Source organism: Heterocephalus glaber, unplaced genomic scaffold (genome assembly GCF_053883595.1).
Source record: "Heterocephalus glaber isolate CG9 unplaced genomic scaffold, H.glaber_assembly_v1.0 deba00001466, whole genome shotgun sequence".
NCBI classification, from domain to species: domain Eukaryota; kingdom Metazoa; phylum Chordata; class Mammalia; order Rodentia; family Bathyergidae; genus Heterocephalus; species Heterocephalus glaber.
In genome coordinates, this window is record NW_028258313.1 from 323,908 (window position 1) to 339,873 (window position 15,966).

General features: G+C 60.4%; 1 protein-coding gene across 1 annotated transcript; it reads left to right on the forward strand.

The window, feature by feature from the left end:
• Positions 1-1,385: 1,385 nt before the first annotated feature.
• Positions 1,386-11,144, forward strand: Znf692 (zinc finger protein 692). The gene is made up of 11 exons (XM_013071072.3): positions 1,386-1,951; positions 2,109-2,140; positions 2,348-2,572; positions 3,243-3,291; positions 3,381-3,494; positions 3,733-3,924; positions 4,011-4,073; positions 4,164-4,242; positions 4,576-4,690; positions 6,348-6,447; positions 6,560-11,144. Exons 1-11 carry the CDS (start codon positions 1,773-1,775, stop codon positions 6,945-6,947), a joined length of 1,536 nt encoding a protein of 511 aa, XP_012926526.1. The 5' UTR covers positions 1,386-1,772; the 3' UTR covers positions 6,948-11,144.
• The last annotated feature ends 4,822 nt before the right edge of the window (positions 11,145-15,966 follow it).

Genomic DNA, 15,966 nt, shown 5'->3' on the forward strand with positions numbered 1-15,966 from the left:
ATCTGACATAGAAGAGAAGGCACAATATGGCCACAGAGACTGAGACTGAAGTGAAATGTCCACAATTCGGGGGATGTCAGCCACCACTAGAAGCCTGAAGAGGTAAGGACAGAATTTTCTCCTACAGTCCATGTAGGGCATGAGGCCCTGCGACACTCCAGAACTCTAAGGGGATACTTTCTGCTGCTGTCAACTATGGAGTTGGTGGCGATTTCTTACAGCATCCACCGAGGAAAGGTGACTTGGAGGAGGGGTTTAGCGGCGGAGAAAATCACAAGTGACTGGACTCAAGATACTGGCAACGATAAAGAGCTGCCTAGCACGTGGAAGGCCCTGGGTTCCGTCAAGCCCAGCAGGAAAAGGTGTTCCAGAGCACCATGTTCCAGTGTTCGCACTGGCAGAAAGTCCAAGTACATCTGCACGTTCCCTGCACTACCTATGCCCCAGATTCCTCAAGGCAGCGGCCCCTTGGACAACTCCTGGCATCTACGTCCCCTTTTACGTCTTTGCTCTTCCCCACTGGAGGCTGAATCTCTTTTCAGACGGCCCCTCGCCCCAGCATAAAATAAAGAGCCTCGTTCCCCACACAAAGACTGCCCTGGGTGGTCTCTCCTCTCCGCGTCTCTAACACAGGTTCAAACCCCAGCAACACACACACACACACACACACACACACGCCCTTTTGGAAGTAGGATCAACAGGACTTGCTGTTCATGGTTTAGGGTGTCCTGATCGAGTGGATGAAAACACCATTCTTGAAGAAGGAAGAGGGAACAGAGATTCTTAGGGTCATGTTTGCTGCAGTCCTGTTTGACAACTGTAAGCTGGCATGTGTCCCGGCTCCTGACCCGTACGACCCGCATCGACCAGGAGAGAGCAAGTCCACGCAGTCAGGCTGGGAGCGGAAAGAGGGATGGAGACACGGATTGGAGCCATCCGAGCTTCGGGCAGGGGTCCTAACTAGAGCAACAGAAAGACAAGGGGCGCATCTACCTCGAGGAAGCCACTGTGGGGCTGACAACGAGGCGCCTCCGGCAGGGGCTGCGGGCGGGACGTCCGGAAGTCAGTCTCGGCGAGTTTGACGCCAACGGGGGACGGGCAGCCGTGGCCCCGCGGTGGAGGGCGCTCCAGCTGGATCTCAAGGCGGCGGACTCTGAAATGCTCGCTGCTGCCTGGCGAGAACTAAGAAGGGGAAGCTTCGGGAGGCCGGGCGGGGGCGCGGGTGGGGTACAGGAGACTCCGAGCCCACCCGCGCCCCGCCGCGCCAGCGCCAGCGGAGAGGAAGCCCTGACCTCACGGCCTTCCGCCCGGCTCCGGGGTGTCGTCCCGGCAGGCACCGCGCGGGCGCAGGGCGCAGGCGCCCCCCCGCCCCTTTTCCCCAAGTCGGCTCCGCCCCCGGCGCCACCCGAGCGGAGGGGGATGGTTTCCTCTTAAAACAGCAACGGCGGCGGGCGCACGCGGTGGGCCCCGGCCCCGCACTGCTCTCCTGGCCCGCTCGCGAGGCCGGCGAGGCGCAGGGGAAACCCCGGCGCGCGGGCAGGGAGCGGGGACCCCAGCGCTGCAAGCGCACTGCGCCGGCCGGCGGGGGGCGCCCCGCAGCCCCGCCCCCCCCGCCTGCAGGCAAAGGCGCCCCCGCCGGCCGATCCCGCCCCGTCCCTCACCGGTGGGCAGCGGCCCGCGGGCGGACCTCGAGCGCTCCGGGACTGGGGGCTCGCGGGGGTCGCCGCTCAGCGTCTCCCCGCTCGGCAGGCCGGCGACGCGACCCCACGCCCATGGCGTCCGCCCCCGCGGAGGATGCGGCGCGCGGGCGGCGGGAACGGCGCAGGCGGCTGGACGCGCGGCGTAGCAAGTGCCGCATCCGCCTGGGCGGACACATGGAGCGCTGGCGCCGGCTCAAGGAGCGGCTGGGCTTCGCGCTGCACTCGCAGCTCGCCAAGTTCCTGCTGGACCGGTCGGAGGGCGGAGGGGTCCACTGGGCAGGGGCTGGAGCCGAGGGGGCGCGGGAGGGCTCCTGCGGGTGGGCTGCAGGGCGGCCGGGCCCTAAGTGTGGGCGTCCCCTGGGCGGAGGGCTACTCAGCCCGCGACCTCACCTGCCTGTCGCCCTGCAGGTACTTGTCCTCCGGCTGCGCCTTCTGCGGAGGTCTGTGGTAGATGGGGAGCGGGAGGGCGGGGGCAGGGGCTGTGGTGAGGGTCGGAGTCCGGGCTAGTGTTGGATCCCATCCCCTGAGCGAGCTCCGGAAGGGGCTGGAGTCCAGCGTCACAGGCGGCCGTGGGGACCTTCGGGCGTGGGTGCTGGAGTGGGTGCAGGGCCAAGGGGGCACCTCCCCACCTGACTGCTCCCCCGCAGACCCGGAATCTCTGCCCCCCAAGGCTCTGCACTGCCTGGTGCTCCTCTGCCACGCTCACAGCCGCGAGTGCGACTTGGCGCCCGAGCTCCGGGGGCCTGCAGGCCGCGGCGCGCTGGTGTGGGAGTGCTCCGCGGGCCACAGCTTCTCCTGGGAGCCCCCCCTGAGCTCTGAGCCTGCAGGGAGGGCTCCCAAGCAGGGCCAGAGGCGTGGGCAGGAGCCTGCAGGTAGGATTTGTGGAAGAAAAGGGGGAAGGTTTTAGTCTTCCCTAGCTCAGGCCCCTGTTTTTTTTTTTTTTTTTTTTTTTAGTACCACACATCGAACTCGGGACCTTGTGCTTTCGAGGCAGGCGCTGGAACCACTGAGCTAAATCCCTGGCCCAAGGCCCCTGTTTCTTAGGGAGCGTTTATGTTAGCAAGGAAACTTGCGCTCACATACATCTTAGGTATAGAAAGAAAACGAGCTAGGTGTAGTGCTGCAGGCCTAGTCCTCGCACAGGGAGAAGGGGCAGGAAGATGAGGGTTCAATGTCAGCCTGGAATACAGAGCAAGACCTTGTCTCAAACAAAAAAAGTGAACCAAAGAAGAAAGAATAAGATGCACAGTATGCACTCATTAATGGAAACTTTAAAGAAGTGCATGTCGGGCTACCTGCATATAATTTCCCTGGAAGGGGGAAGCCAGGGTGCCTGTGGGAGGAGTTAGTGCTGCTGGGCAGAACTGGAAAGGAGACTTCTTGGTGTGCTGCTTGCCCTCTGTGTCCGAACCGTGTCCGTGTGGCCCGAATTGACACCCACCGAAGTAGCCTCTGGCCCTCCTCCCCCTCTTCCCCCACTGCAGACCGCGCCTGTCCTTGTGCTTGAGCCCGGGCTCCTTCTAACCCCCCCTGTATCCCCAGGTCTGGAACCCGAGCATGACGAGGGCACTCCGGAAGCAGGGCCGCCCAGGTGAGGCTGGGAGGCAGGTGGGCTAGACCAGCCCCTCGAGGTCACGGGGTGCAGGAGTGGAACCTCAACTGCCTTTTTTGGGCCTGCAGGGGTGCAGGCTCCCCACTGGAGCCCGTCCCACCCCCAGGAGAGGAAGAGGATGAGAACGAGGAGGAGATGCTGAGCGATGCCAGCCCGTGGACCTATAGCTCGTCCCCAGATGAGCAAGTCGGGTCGGGGGTGCTGAGCAGCGCAAGGGGGGCTCCAGATGTGCAGACCTGAGGGAGGACAGGCTGTGGTGGTGTGCAGCAGGAGGGGACCAGAAGCAGGTGTGAGGGAGCTGAGGGCGGGTGGAGCTGTCCCAGGTTGGAGGGCCTGTGATTCAGGGCTTAGGCTTAGGCGTGGGCGTGGGCTGCTCGAGGACCCAGAGGTAAAGCCCACTCTCCTTGGTTCTCCTTTCAGCGAGCCAGATGTGCCCAGGCCACCCACGCCCCCTGCCACCTGCACACCTGAGGAGGGGGAGACACCAGCAGTCCCCACTCCTGCTGCTGATCCGTGCCCATCAGCGTCCCCACTGGGTCCCGGGCCAATGACTGCAGAAGCTGAGGTCCAGCTGGAGCTCAGGGAGAACCCTCAGGCCGAGCCCCTGGCCAGGTAACCAGATGGACACTAAGGTGGAAGAGGGGGTTGGGCCCTGGACCTGGGCCTCCCTCCAAGCTCTGTTCCCTTCTGACCCGCAGCCCAGGGAGTCAGGCCCTGGCCCAGGATGAAGATGCAGCACAGATTGGGCCCAAGAGAATCCGGTAGGACTCCGGGGGCTGGGGCCAGGAGGGCTCTGGAGAGGGAGGCGAGGGAGACAGGCAGGAGGCCCGCTGCTCCCATCTCCTCCCCAGGAGAGCTGCCAAGAGAGAGCTGATGCCCTGTGACTTCCCTGGCTGCGGCCGGATCTTCTCCAACCGGCAGTATTTGAATGTGAGGGGAGGTTGGCCGGTGGGGTTGCTTGGGTTGGGAGAGGGCAGAAAGAGAAGCTGAGGAGGGGGCCTGGGGCTGGGTGTACCTGCCTGGCCCAATTTGATTCCCAGCGCAGTGACCCCACAGATTGGGGAGCCGGTGCCACCCAGGGCGGCCCGTGGAACGGGGAACATTGCGGGCAGTTGCCCTGCGGCAGGGCTGAGCAGCCCGGGCGGGCCGGTCCTGCCTCGAGTGTGGCGTGGTGAGGCCCGGGCCAGCATGGCGTCCCAGCTGGGATGGGGGGCTGCCGGGGCGGGGCTGGAGGGGGACCGATGCCGCCTCTCCTCCGAGAAGCACCACCAGAAGTACCAGCACATCCACCAGAAGTCCTTCTGCTGCCCGGAGCCGGCCTGCGGGAAGTCCTTCAACTTCAAGAAGCACCTGAAGGAGCACGTGAAGCTCCATAGCGGTGAGGGTGACACCCTTGCGTTGGGGGCTGTGGGGAGAGGAGCGGGCAGGGCCCAGGGGAGCAGGAGAGCAGCGCGGGCGGAGCAGAGCCCGGCGGGCTGGCACTGGGGGGGGTTGCACCCCTCCGCCGGTGGCAGGAGGCTCGGCGTGCCATGGGCCCTGCAGGGCCTTAGGGTGTGTGGTCGGGTCCTGCCGGGCAGGGGCAAGCCTGTGCTTGTGGACAGGAGGCCAGGGCCGTTGCGCACAGAGGGGTGGGTGAGCGTGCGTGGGACCTGTGGGCAGGGCAGAAGGTGATGGCTGCCTGAGGCCTGAGGACGAGGGAAGGGCCTGGCCCTGGGCAGTGGGGAGCCTGACTTGGGTCCCAGGAGATGGGCAGGGAAGTTCCGGAGAAGTCAGGCAAGAATATCAGGAATATCCACAGGGTGCTGCCAATAGGAGGGGCAGCTGCCTGGGAAGGCAGTGGGCATGGCAGGAATGGAACCCTCCCAGCAGCTCTAGAGCGGCTCCGGGCTTGGGGCACAGAGCCAGGAGCGGCGGAGCAAGAGATAGCCCTGGCAACTCCAGGGCTGGAGGGACCTTTGGAGAGGCCGAGTGTCCTGGCCGGGTGAGGCGGCCCTGGGAGTGCAGTGGGCACGGGACACGCTGGCCAGTGGACGTTCTCTCCTGGCCGCCTCCTTAGAGACTGAAAATGGGTGACATTGTGAGCCAGGGCGTCAGGGACAGCGGAGAGGGGCAGTAGTGTGACTGGTGTTCAGGATCCCTGACAGTGGGGTGCACCGGGGGACACAGGCGCACACGGTGCCGGGAGAGGCGGGGAGGACTCGTGCCCACTCGGGGCACCCACGTAGGCCAACTGGGGTGCAGCTGAGGGGAGGGCAGGCGGACGGTGGGTGGGCACAAGGCTGGGCTGTGAGGACAGCCCCGAGGACACTGCAGGGGGCACCAGGAGAAGGTATCTGCTGTGGCCTGCAGCCGTGGGCCAGTTGTCATAGCAGGACAGCCTAGGAGGCCCTGGCCAGGACAAGGACGCTGCAAGGTGTGGTGTCCCGGGTGGCACTGTGCTGGGTGCCCCTGGGAGAGTGGCGGAGGAGGGCTGGGGCGGGCGAGGCTGTGAAGGTTGGAGGGCAGCAGGCCGAGTGCGCCTGAGTCGGTTGTCAGAGCCGCTGGGTGACGGCCGAGGGAGGAGGCTGCTTCCTGTGTGTGGCTGGGTGGCTGCACCCTCGGGGAGCTGGCGGCAGCAGTGGGGCAGCCGGAGAGCTAGGGCCGGCCATCTTAGGGCAGCGCTGCGGCTCCGTGATGCAGGAGCCCAGAGCAGCGGGGATGTGGGGCGGACAGGCTCAGGACCGCCGGCTGGGGCGCGTGGGGTCCACAGGCGCAGTGGCCGGGAGGGGCCGCGCAGGCGGAGGGGCACTGACGGGCCAGGCGTCCTTGGATTTGGGTTCCAGGCCCTTGGTCCTGTCCCGAGCCCAGCGCGGCACTGTCTGCCCACGAGGACCTGGTGCAGGGAGGAGCGCGCGGCAGGGACAGTACCGTGCGCGCAGCCGGGGGCGCAGGCGGAGGCCGGCCAGGCTCCCTGGCCAATGACAAGGCAGCCCAGGCCCGAGCTCGGTGCCGCGCTGTGGCGCGGCGGGGGTGCTGAGCGTCCCGTGTGCCCGCAGACGCCAGGGACTACATCTGCGAGTTCTGTGCGCGCTCTTTCCGCACCAGCAGCAACCTGGTCATCCATAGGCGCATCCACACCGGGGAGAAGCCGCTGCAGTGAGTGCCGCCTCTGAGGGAGGGGGCTTCAGGGCGCGGGAGGGGGGGGCGGGCCGGAGGGAGGGGCGGGGCGGTCCAGACCGGGCTCCCTCCTCCCGCCCGCCGGCCCCAGGTGTGAGATTTGCGGCTTCACCTGCCGCCAGAAGGCCTCCCTCAACTGGCACCGCCGCAAGCACGCGGAGACAGCGGCGGCCCTGCGCTTCCCCTGCGAGTTCTGCGGCAAGCGCTTCGAGAAGCCGGACAGCGTGGCGGCTCACCGCACCAAAAGCCACCCGGCCCCGGCCCCCGCCCCGCAGGAGTCCCCGGGCCCCGCCCCGCCCTGCGCGGCCTCTGCCTCCGAAGCCCCTGGGTCCTCCCCTCCCTCGAAGACCGTGGCCCCGCTCCCTGAGCACAGAGTTCGGCCCAGGGAGAGTCAGGCGCGCGGGGCCCCAGGACCGGGCGCAGGGAGCCAGGCCGGGGCGAGACTGGCCCTGGAGAGCGGGTCGGCCTCGGCTTCCTAAGGACGGAATAAACGGTACCCTAGAGCGCGCCAGCGGACAGGCCCGCACTTCTGGACTCGCCAAAGCCGACTGGTGCATGTGCTAGCTGCAGCGGGTGGCTCTTAGGGCTTTCTTTCGTTCTTGGCGCTTCCCTGTCCTGCCCTGGGCAGTGTGGCCCCTGCCCTCGCACTGTCACCCCGGCGGGTTACACTGGGCACTGGCCAGGTCAGGGTAAGGCTTGTGACCGTGGCCCGTCATGCATTCGCGTTGCGGGCCCGGGAGACTGGCCTTCCCCGCAGCAGGGAGGGCCTGGCCCTCGAGGTGCTGCGGCCTTCCGGAGCCCCTGGGACTGATCCCTCCAGAGTGCGAAGGGCAGCCCTCCAGAGCCCTGGCAGACGCCTCATTAACCAGCCGTTAGCACTGGCTTGTGGACACAGGGCCTTGACCCCAGCCTGGGTGGACGTCCTTCACGCAGACGGAGTGGGATTAATAGGCAGAACTAGGGCAGGAAGGCGGCGGGGCCGGAAGGGTGACTGGCGCAGTCTGTGATCGTTACCGACAGGCCGAGGACAGGAGGCAGCCCCCGGGCCCTGGGAGGCAGTGGGGCAGCGACGGGCCATGGCAGAGCATGCGCGCACACACACACACACGGGTCTCTGCGGCCGGGCTCCAGGCAAGCTCAGAGGCGACACCCAGGCCTGGTGGTTGCAGGTGCAGGTCACACGTGAGCGTCCCCAGTGCTCAGGGCCAGGGCACATCCTTCACCTTCAGGCCTGGAAGGAGGCGGTGGCAGGGAGGAGCGGAGCCAGACACAGGCCTGCACCTCCGGGCTCTGCCGCTCGCCGGGCATGTACCCCGCGCCCTTGGGAGGGCATGGGCCTCGGGGCCCAGTGGCTGCGCTGTGGAGACGCGGGAACAATCCCGTCCCCGAGAGCCACAGGACTGTGTAGGACGCCCACGGGCAGAGCAGGCCACTCCCCTCCGGGAGAGCCCCTGTGGTGTGGGTGCTGGGCACAGCACCGATGCGCAGCACCCAGACACAGGGCAGTGGATGCGGCTGCGCCCTGGGCAGCATGACAGATACCTCCCGAAGCGCACCTTGGGCTTGATAGCACCCGATAAGCTCCCCATGCGTGGTCCCTGCTGGAGAAAGCAACTGTGGATCCAGGGAGAGCGAGGAGGGAGCGAGTCCAACTCAGGACAGCAAGGGTGGCAGTGGCCCCTGAGCGGTGCTCTCGCCTTTCCAGGAGAGCTGGGGGCAGAGGGGTGCCCTGTCTCATCTCAGGGTGTCCGAGGGGTTTGTTCACTGCCCCAGCCAGGTCTGACCGGCACTTTGTGGACCCGGGCTGCACGGTGGGCCACTTTGTCTCCCATGGTGCCCAGTCCTCGAAGCTCCTTCCTGCTGGAGCTGGCCTTGTCCCCCAGGCCTGAGCCCTCCAGTCTGAGCACAAGTGGGCTCCTCACTGGCTGCCTGCCCTATGCTTCCTGAGGCCCACGGACTGCTGTCCTCTCTTCAACACAGCCCTGGGGCACCTGTCCAGTCAGGGCAGTCGGCAGGCACTGTCTCGCAGTGAATGAAGTTCACTGCCCTCGAAGATCAGTGCAGGGAGCGCAGAGGATGCGTGTGGATGGGCCGTGTGGACGGAGCTCTGAGGCAGGCAGACCTGCAGATGCACTGGGCCCTGCGGGGTGAAGCAGAGAGAGGCCCTGGGAATCAGAACTGGGCAGGAGTGCTGCAAGGGCGAAAGAAGTTTCCGCGCGAAGGTTTTTTGGTTTTGTTTTTTTTTTTTTGCGGGGGTGGTATTTTCAAACATAAAAATCCAGCAAGAGTGGTGTCAGGTCACGCACTGCTTTCCCACTCCTGCTTCATCTGTGATGCCACTCTGCCTTCTCATTTGTTTCTTATTTTTTTTAACTTTTTTTTTTTGGTACAGGGGATCGAACTCAGGACCTTGAGCTTTTGAGGCAGGTGCGATGCTGAACTAAATCCCTGGCCCTTTGTTTTGAGACAGGGTCTCAGTGTAGTCCAGGCTGGCCTTGAACTCGTGGAGATTCTCCTGCCTCAACCTCCTGAGCTCTGGGATTACAGGGGTACACCACTACACACGGCTGCTCTCCTCTTTCAGGTGTGGCTCTGCAATATTTTAAGCCCCAGACATTGTACTCAAAGATGACACTTTTTTTTTTTAATCTTTTTTTTCCCATTAAGGCTATTGGTCCATTTTTGGTATAAAATACAGTTACATTCATCATTGGGATCTTGTACCTTTACATGAGTATCTTGGTCCTTATTTTTTTCCCCTTCCCCTGCCCCTCCTTCACCTCCTCCACCCCTCCCTATTTGCAAAGACTTTGTTTCCATGTTTTTCCTCCTCTCATATTTTTTCCCCCTTCTTTCCTTTCCCCTACCCCCTCCCACTTCCCCTGCTCCTTTAGACCATTTGTTCCTGTTACACGATATCAATTATACATTTTTAAAATTACACTATCAAGATCTAGGAGACATGACCACAGATTTTACAGAATTTAAAAGGATATAGAAAGCATATTACAAAAATCTTTTTAATTAAACGATGACACTTTGTTTTGTTTTGACTGCTGCTGCTGAGGATCAGACTCTAGGACTCACAACTGGGCAAGTGCTGTATGACCCACCCCTTTCATTTGGAGGCAGGATACCCCTAAACTGCCTGGCTGGCCTCACACTGAGATCATCCTGCCTCAGCCTCCCCTTCCCAGGAGTTGGGATTGGGGGTTTGAGGCCAGCTAGGTAACATAGGCTGACCCTGCCTGACACACACAAATTACAACCATGACCCCAATTCATGTATTTGCTGGCGATGCACTTTTTCTTGCCTAAGTAGTAACCAACCTAATGTTTTATTCTGAGACAGGGTGTCACTACATCGCTAAATAAAGAGGTTTTTACACACACCCAGCAAACGGTCTGCAACACTGCTGCAGCCTTCAGAGGGGTACCCTGGGTCGTGGAGGGAGCTTTTCACCACTCACTTGGCCGCTGATTCCAGCTGGACATCAGTCCAAAGGGGCCTGCCTCTGTCCTGAGAACAGAACCCCTGGAGACCTTGGCTAACCCCAAATGCCAAAGAAGCACTGCTGTGCTGGGTCAGTCTGCATCCCCGCAGTGTCAGGGAGTATTGCTCAGCCCAGGTTTCTGGGAGCCCAGCCCACTGCTCCCTTGCCACGCCCATGCCCAGGGGAATCGGGACCCAAGCACGAGCAGGTCAGTGGCGCGTCAGCGGAGTGCCCCTCTCCCCAGTTCCCGCCTGGCGCAGGCTGCAGGTGCAGGCTGGGTGCCCTGCGGATCTCTCCTCTGCCTCACCCCACGCGGTCCTTGCAGCAGACGCACAGGAATATTTCTGTGCAAACCTGAAAGGAAAAGTATTACTGTGTCCAAAAAGAACCATTCCTAGAATATCCCTGGCATCACCCTCTTAGTGTGAGTTTCGACGTTGTAAGGGTGTGATTTTCTTTCACTTTAGGGAGAAGAATATGTACAGGGAGACTTGGGGAAGGGGAGGAGGTGGTTACATGTGAGTCTGAAGTCCTGAGAGTTGAATACGATACCCACGTACCCACGTGCCTTTCAAGCATTTGATTCTTACAAACTCATTACATAGGACTAATAAAAATGCACACTGAGAAGAGAAGCTAATGAGAAGCTAATGTTTATAATAGATTAAGATAACTTCTGGGTTTGGTGGATCACTTTATTGTGTTTCTCAGAGGTTGAAGGTGTTTCACGCCAGATCTAACTGATCACAAAGGTCACAAGGGGAAGGTTACTCAACCAGTCAGGTTTAGAATATTAACAATCTGGTGGATGGGAGGTTTTCTTCCAAGTCGCAGCCTTCGGTCAGGACAGAACAGGATTTCTTCCCTGGGCAGCTGCCTCACTGTGCCAACACTTCTTGAGTGGGAGGAGAGGCCTGAGGACATCAAGAAAGTGACCATCTTACCATCTGCATCTCGAAGCGAGTCGGGTGAATCAGTCTGGGCTGCAAGGGGTGAAGCTCAGGGGACCTTTGCAGAACTGGCTTGGCTGGCACTGTCGCCAAGGAAAGCCTTCCCATGGGAAAATGACGCACAACACCTCATCGATAATGCTTGATACAGATTAGGATTGAAATGATAATTTTTTGGATATATTTTGTTAAGTAAAGGATATTATTAAAATTTTATTCATTTTAAAGGAAATTTAAGGTTGCAGATGTGACTAGCATTTTACTTCTATTGGGCAGTCTGTCCCGGTGACCTTTCCAGATCCGGGGCAACTTACATAGCAAGGGTGGCCTAGCTCACGGTCCATGGAGGGCTTGGGTTAAGAAAGATGGCTGAACTTGGAGGCCTCAGAGCCCCGTGGGAGCTGAAGGCCCTTCCTCCCCGACCACCTCCCCCAGAGGAGCCGGACTCTGCCGGGAAGAGGGTGTCAGGAGTGGCACCTAGGGATCTGCCTGGGACTCAGGGTGGTGACCGGGCGACACGTCCACTGTCAGCACTCTAAGGGTGAGGCACCCCAGCTGGCACGGGCGCCTGTGCAGTGACACACACACCTCTGGGTGCATGTCCTTTTCATCCTCCCAGCACTCTGAGACGGTGCCAGCCGTTAGCAATGTAAGCTGAGGTTCCCCACAGGGCAGAGTCAGGCTGGGGACTGGGGACTGGGGACGAGAGGGGCAGAAAGAGAGCTGGCTGGCCCCGCAGGTTCCCTGGAGCAGCCCTTTCCCAGAGACCTCAGCCCTGGGCCAGGAGAGGGAACTGCCCTCCAGAGGGGACAGGAGCTGGTGTGGAGTGCAGGAGGTGGCAGCTTCGTCCAGGAAAGGGACTGTTCTCCCGGAGTCTCCCTGCACCCTGCCCCTGGGAACCCGAGATGCTGCTGGCTCTGGGATTCTGACATCCCTAGGCCAGGTGAAGCCAGACAAGCGCCCACTGCTCACGGTGGATGGTGTGCAGCAGAGAGGTCTACTCTAGTTACTGTACACTGTGCATCCTTCCCCTTGGAAAGCCACGCCTTCATTCACAGTGCTTCAAATAACCAGGAAAGCAGCCTCTGCCACCTGTACCCTCCCAGCACTTCACTCAGCAGCATTTGAATGAATCGGGTGAAAGGACAGGAAACTGATTCTCCTGCTTTCTGGAAAGACAGAACCCCTAATCCTTGGAGGTGAGGTGGGGAATGGAATTCAGAGCAACAGGATGGGAAACAAGGCTAGCACTTCAAAAGAAGGTGCCAAGTCCTCAGGGTTCCAATCCTGCCTGACCTGTTTAGACCTGGTGGACAGGAATGAGGCTTGGCCCTCACCCCTAGGGCCTAGTCTGATAATGACTCAAATATCCTTCGGGAAGTTTGGGTTTCAGTTTTTGTCATGAAATGTGAGGAGTATGGAGAAGGCTGCTGTGTAGGTAGGGGTAACAGTGCAAGCTTGCGCGTTGCTCTTTTGATACGGGCAAAAGTGAGGCTGGAGTGGCCAAAGCATCCCAGGGGCAGGTGGGAGAAGAAACTCAGGCCTCCTGCGCCTGTGGGGCTATTGGGGAGCTGGGCATTAGAAACGACGCACAGTGGTGAGTCACGCAGTGATGAGGTAAACCCTGAGAAATGTGGGCTGGCACACGTCGGTGCCCATCCTGCCTGAGATGTTACTGTTCGGTGTGCTGGCTGCAGTCTGGCCCCTGCCTTCCCCGCTGGGGTGCAAGGCTCCTGGAGGCTCCCAGGCACCTTCCTGTGGCCATCCGTCCTCCTGAGGGCCCCAATGCACATGCTGTCCATTTTGCTTTCCTCCCGATGAGGGGAATCGGGGAAGCAAGTGCCCACATTCGGGTTCTTTGCTACCATTCCAGTGTGCGACCCTACACAGGACCGGAGGCTCTGATCCTTCACCTGGATAAACTCAGTGAAGGAGGCTATTACTGAGTTTCGCGTGCAAAGGCGGAAACTAAAATATTCCTGCAGCTCGAGGCCGGCTGCTGCCCAGCTCCGAGGCTTCCTGTCCTCGGGAGCGCCCTTCTCTGGGCAGACCTGAGTCAGTGGCCCGAGCTCTTGTGCAACGCCAGCCTCCTAGACGGGTACGCCTGTCAGCAGCGACCTCAGCGGGGATAAACAACCGTGCTCGAACGAAGGAGGCTGCGCGCCTAGCAGGTCCTTCACGGTCTGCCAGCCAGGGCAGGGCGAAGGTCCACCAGGTGGAGGTCGCAGAGAGCTCCAGCCAATTGCTCGCGCTGCCGCGCCTCAGGTCACCGGTTGCTAGGTGGTGCTCACAACCCGGAAAACAAACCAGAGTCTCCCAGGCTGACCTCGACTGTCCAGGACCTTGGTCCCAGGCCACCTTCTCCCTCCGGGCTCTGCGGCCCCTCTGGTCCCCGAGGGTAATCTCTGGGCAGGCTTTGGAAATGTTCAAGACATTTGTGGAGGGCCTACTACAAAACTGCCCAAGAGTGTTTTACAGCTCAAGGATGCATCTGGTGTGACCTGCTTAGTGAATCTCCCTGGACCGCAACTCTGGTTTGGGTGTTGTTCCTGCTCAAACACAATCAAAAGTTTGCATTAAAGGCCTCAGGAGGCCTGCTCTCCTGGTGTGACAGCAGGGCCTTCTTCCTGCTCCAGCCTGCCCTCTGCTCTGTTCCCTCAGGTCCCCCGCTGGGTAATTCCTCACCCTCTGCACTGCTTTCAGCTTGGACCACAGCCCCTGCTCCCCGATTCTCTTCCCCAAAGTCCTCATCACCACCCAGCAGTCCTGTGAGCAAGTGTTTATGCAAAGTCTGTGGTCTTGGCAGGTCACATGACCTTTCCATATTCACTGCAGAGAATGATGTCATGGTTCACCTCTCATAGTAGGCCTTAGGCCTGGGGCCTGAATGTGCATTTCTGAGTACCAGCTAGGAAGGAGCTGCATGTTGGGCTTGGGAACAAATAGAGGCTGAGTCCTTGGGACACACTGGGGGAAAGAGCCCCTGGACCTCCCCTCCCTCCTGTGTAAACTATCAGGTGTTGTTCCTAGGGTGGGCCGGAAGTGTGAGATCATTCTGCTCCAGGTCATCAGCAGAGGTCAGTGAGGAGACTTATCAGGGACCCAGGTGGCAGCGACCCTGGTTTGTCACAAAGCAGGAGCTGTCAGTGTAGGCTACGGGACTGGGCTGGGCAGAGCGCTTCCTGGGAAGGGAGAGGACCTGCTCTTGACCAGACTGAGGCTGGTGTTCGTAGAGGAGGTGTGGAATCCTGTGGGCTACTGAGAATGGTAGAAGTGGAGTTGTTGGGAGTGGAAATCAAAGACGCTTCAGGCTGAATGAAGGAATTCCTTCTTTCCACAAGTTTTAGTTTTGGGGGCTGGGGATTGCACCTAGGACCAGTACATGTTGAGCAAGTGCCCTATCTACCAGCAGGCAACATCCTTGAGCCTCCACAAGCTTTCATTGGGGCCACTGAGTCTGCACCTGGCTGGGGACTGAAATGCAGAGGTGACCGAGGTATCACACGCCCGCCATGGGCCTTACAGTATGGTAGAGAATCTGTCCCAACCCAAAAGACAGATGTGGGCTGGGGAACAGTCATAGCGCATCAGGCTTTACAGGGACGCGATACTACGGGAGTGGATGGCATTCCAACCACGCTAGGCTCTTCCTTACTGTTCTTTAAGAAGTATTGTTGAACATTTTTCTTTTGCAAGACAGGAGCCTACCATGGATAACCGCCAGCCGACAGGGCTGGCCTGATCACATCCACAAGAGCAACTCTCACCCTGCGACCCATTCCCCTTAACATGCCTAAACAGCTGCTTCTGCGGAAGGGGGAACAGAGCGGGGCTCTTCCCGGACTGCAGCAGTTACTACGTAAAATCTGCTTTCACTGCTGTAGCTAATGCCCAGCGGTGTCCAGGGAGACCCTGCACAGCCCCGGAAGCCCGGGCTGCATCCTTCCTCACGGTCCACTGTTGCAGGAACTCAAGAGACTGGAGAGACCCACGGACTGAAACAGGAGGACTTTATTTCAGGTTTAGGGTAAGCACCCGCTCGGCAGACGGCTGCCCAAAGAAAGAGCGCTGCACCAAGAAGCTCCAGCTTGTGAGCGCTCTGTCGAAGGGGGTGGTTTTTCTAGCGATGTAGCAAGCGAGTTTACCGGAACAGGGCAAGGGCAGACAGTTTTCTAACTCTGCCTTGTAAGAAGACTCTCTTACGAACTGTACGAGAACAGTGCCAATTTCCTTTACAGAACACGGTCCTCAATTTTGCCAGTGCCAGAAGGAGTTGCAGACGGAGGGGAGAGGGAAGAACGGGGGCTGCCCGAGGCTGGGAAGGGCTTGTTTTCCGTTAAGTCCTGCTCTGCCACCTAGGGGGCCTGGCTGGGGCTGGGGAAGCCGGGTCTCCATCCTTCTCAGCAGCCCTTCCCTCCGAGACACCCTGGCCCTGTGCGGCGACCACCCTAGCGAGCGCAGGGTGAGCCAGGGAGGGAGAGAAACGCTCTCGGGACACGCTCAGGGTGCGAGCGCCGAAGGATGAAGGGAGAGGGCGCGACGGGAGGCCCCAGGCACTTACCCATCAGAGCTGCGCGGTCAGAGGGCCCCAGCTTACCTGGGCGGAGTGAGAAAAATGACTTTGGGTAAAGGACTTTTCGCGGCCCCGTTACTGCGGACTCAACTCAGCCATCCGTCTGAGAGGCGGATCGAGAGCTCATTTCCGACCTTGCTCCTGCCTTCCAGGTTGAAGCCGGAAGTGACTTATTAAGGCCCGAGGCCGGGGCAAGATGGCAGCACTCTTTGTGAGGCCATTATCTAACCTCCGTTGTATTTCTGGCTCTCTTCTAATCATGAAGTACTCTCGATCTCCTTCGGTTGGGCTAGTTTTCCTCAAAACCACACTCTCTTTTACTTCCTGCAGCCTTGTTGAGGGATGGGCTAGAAGCAACGTCAGGCGAGGCTGAACAATGGGAGCTACCATGTTGTACGGAAACCGGACAAAGGGCAGGTGGAGGGTTGAGGATCTAGATTGGGCTGGGCCTGCGCGGAAGCGTGGGAGGGCCTGCGTATCG

Excerpts from the sequence above, each read along its gene's own strand:
- Znf692 (XM_013071072.3), top strand. The coding sequence starts at position 1,773 with ATGGCGTCCGCCCCCGCGGAGGATGCGGCGCGCGGGCGGCGGGAACGG. Across the intron at positions 2,141-2,347 it reads CGGCTGCGCCTTCTGCGGAG|ACCCGGAATCTCTGCCCCCC; the intron begins GTCTGTGGTAGA and ends GCTCCCCCGCAG. Across the intron at positions 6,448-6,559 it reads ACCGGGGAGAAGCCGCTGCA|GTGTGAGATTTGCGGCTTCA; the intron begins GTGAGTGCCGCC and ends CGCCGGCCCCAG.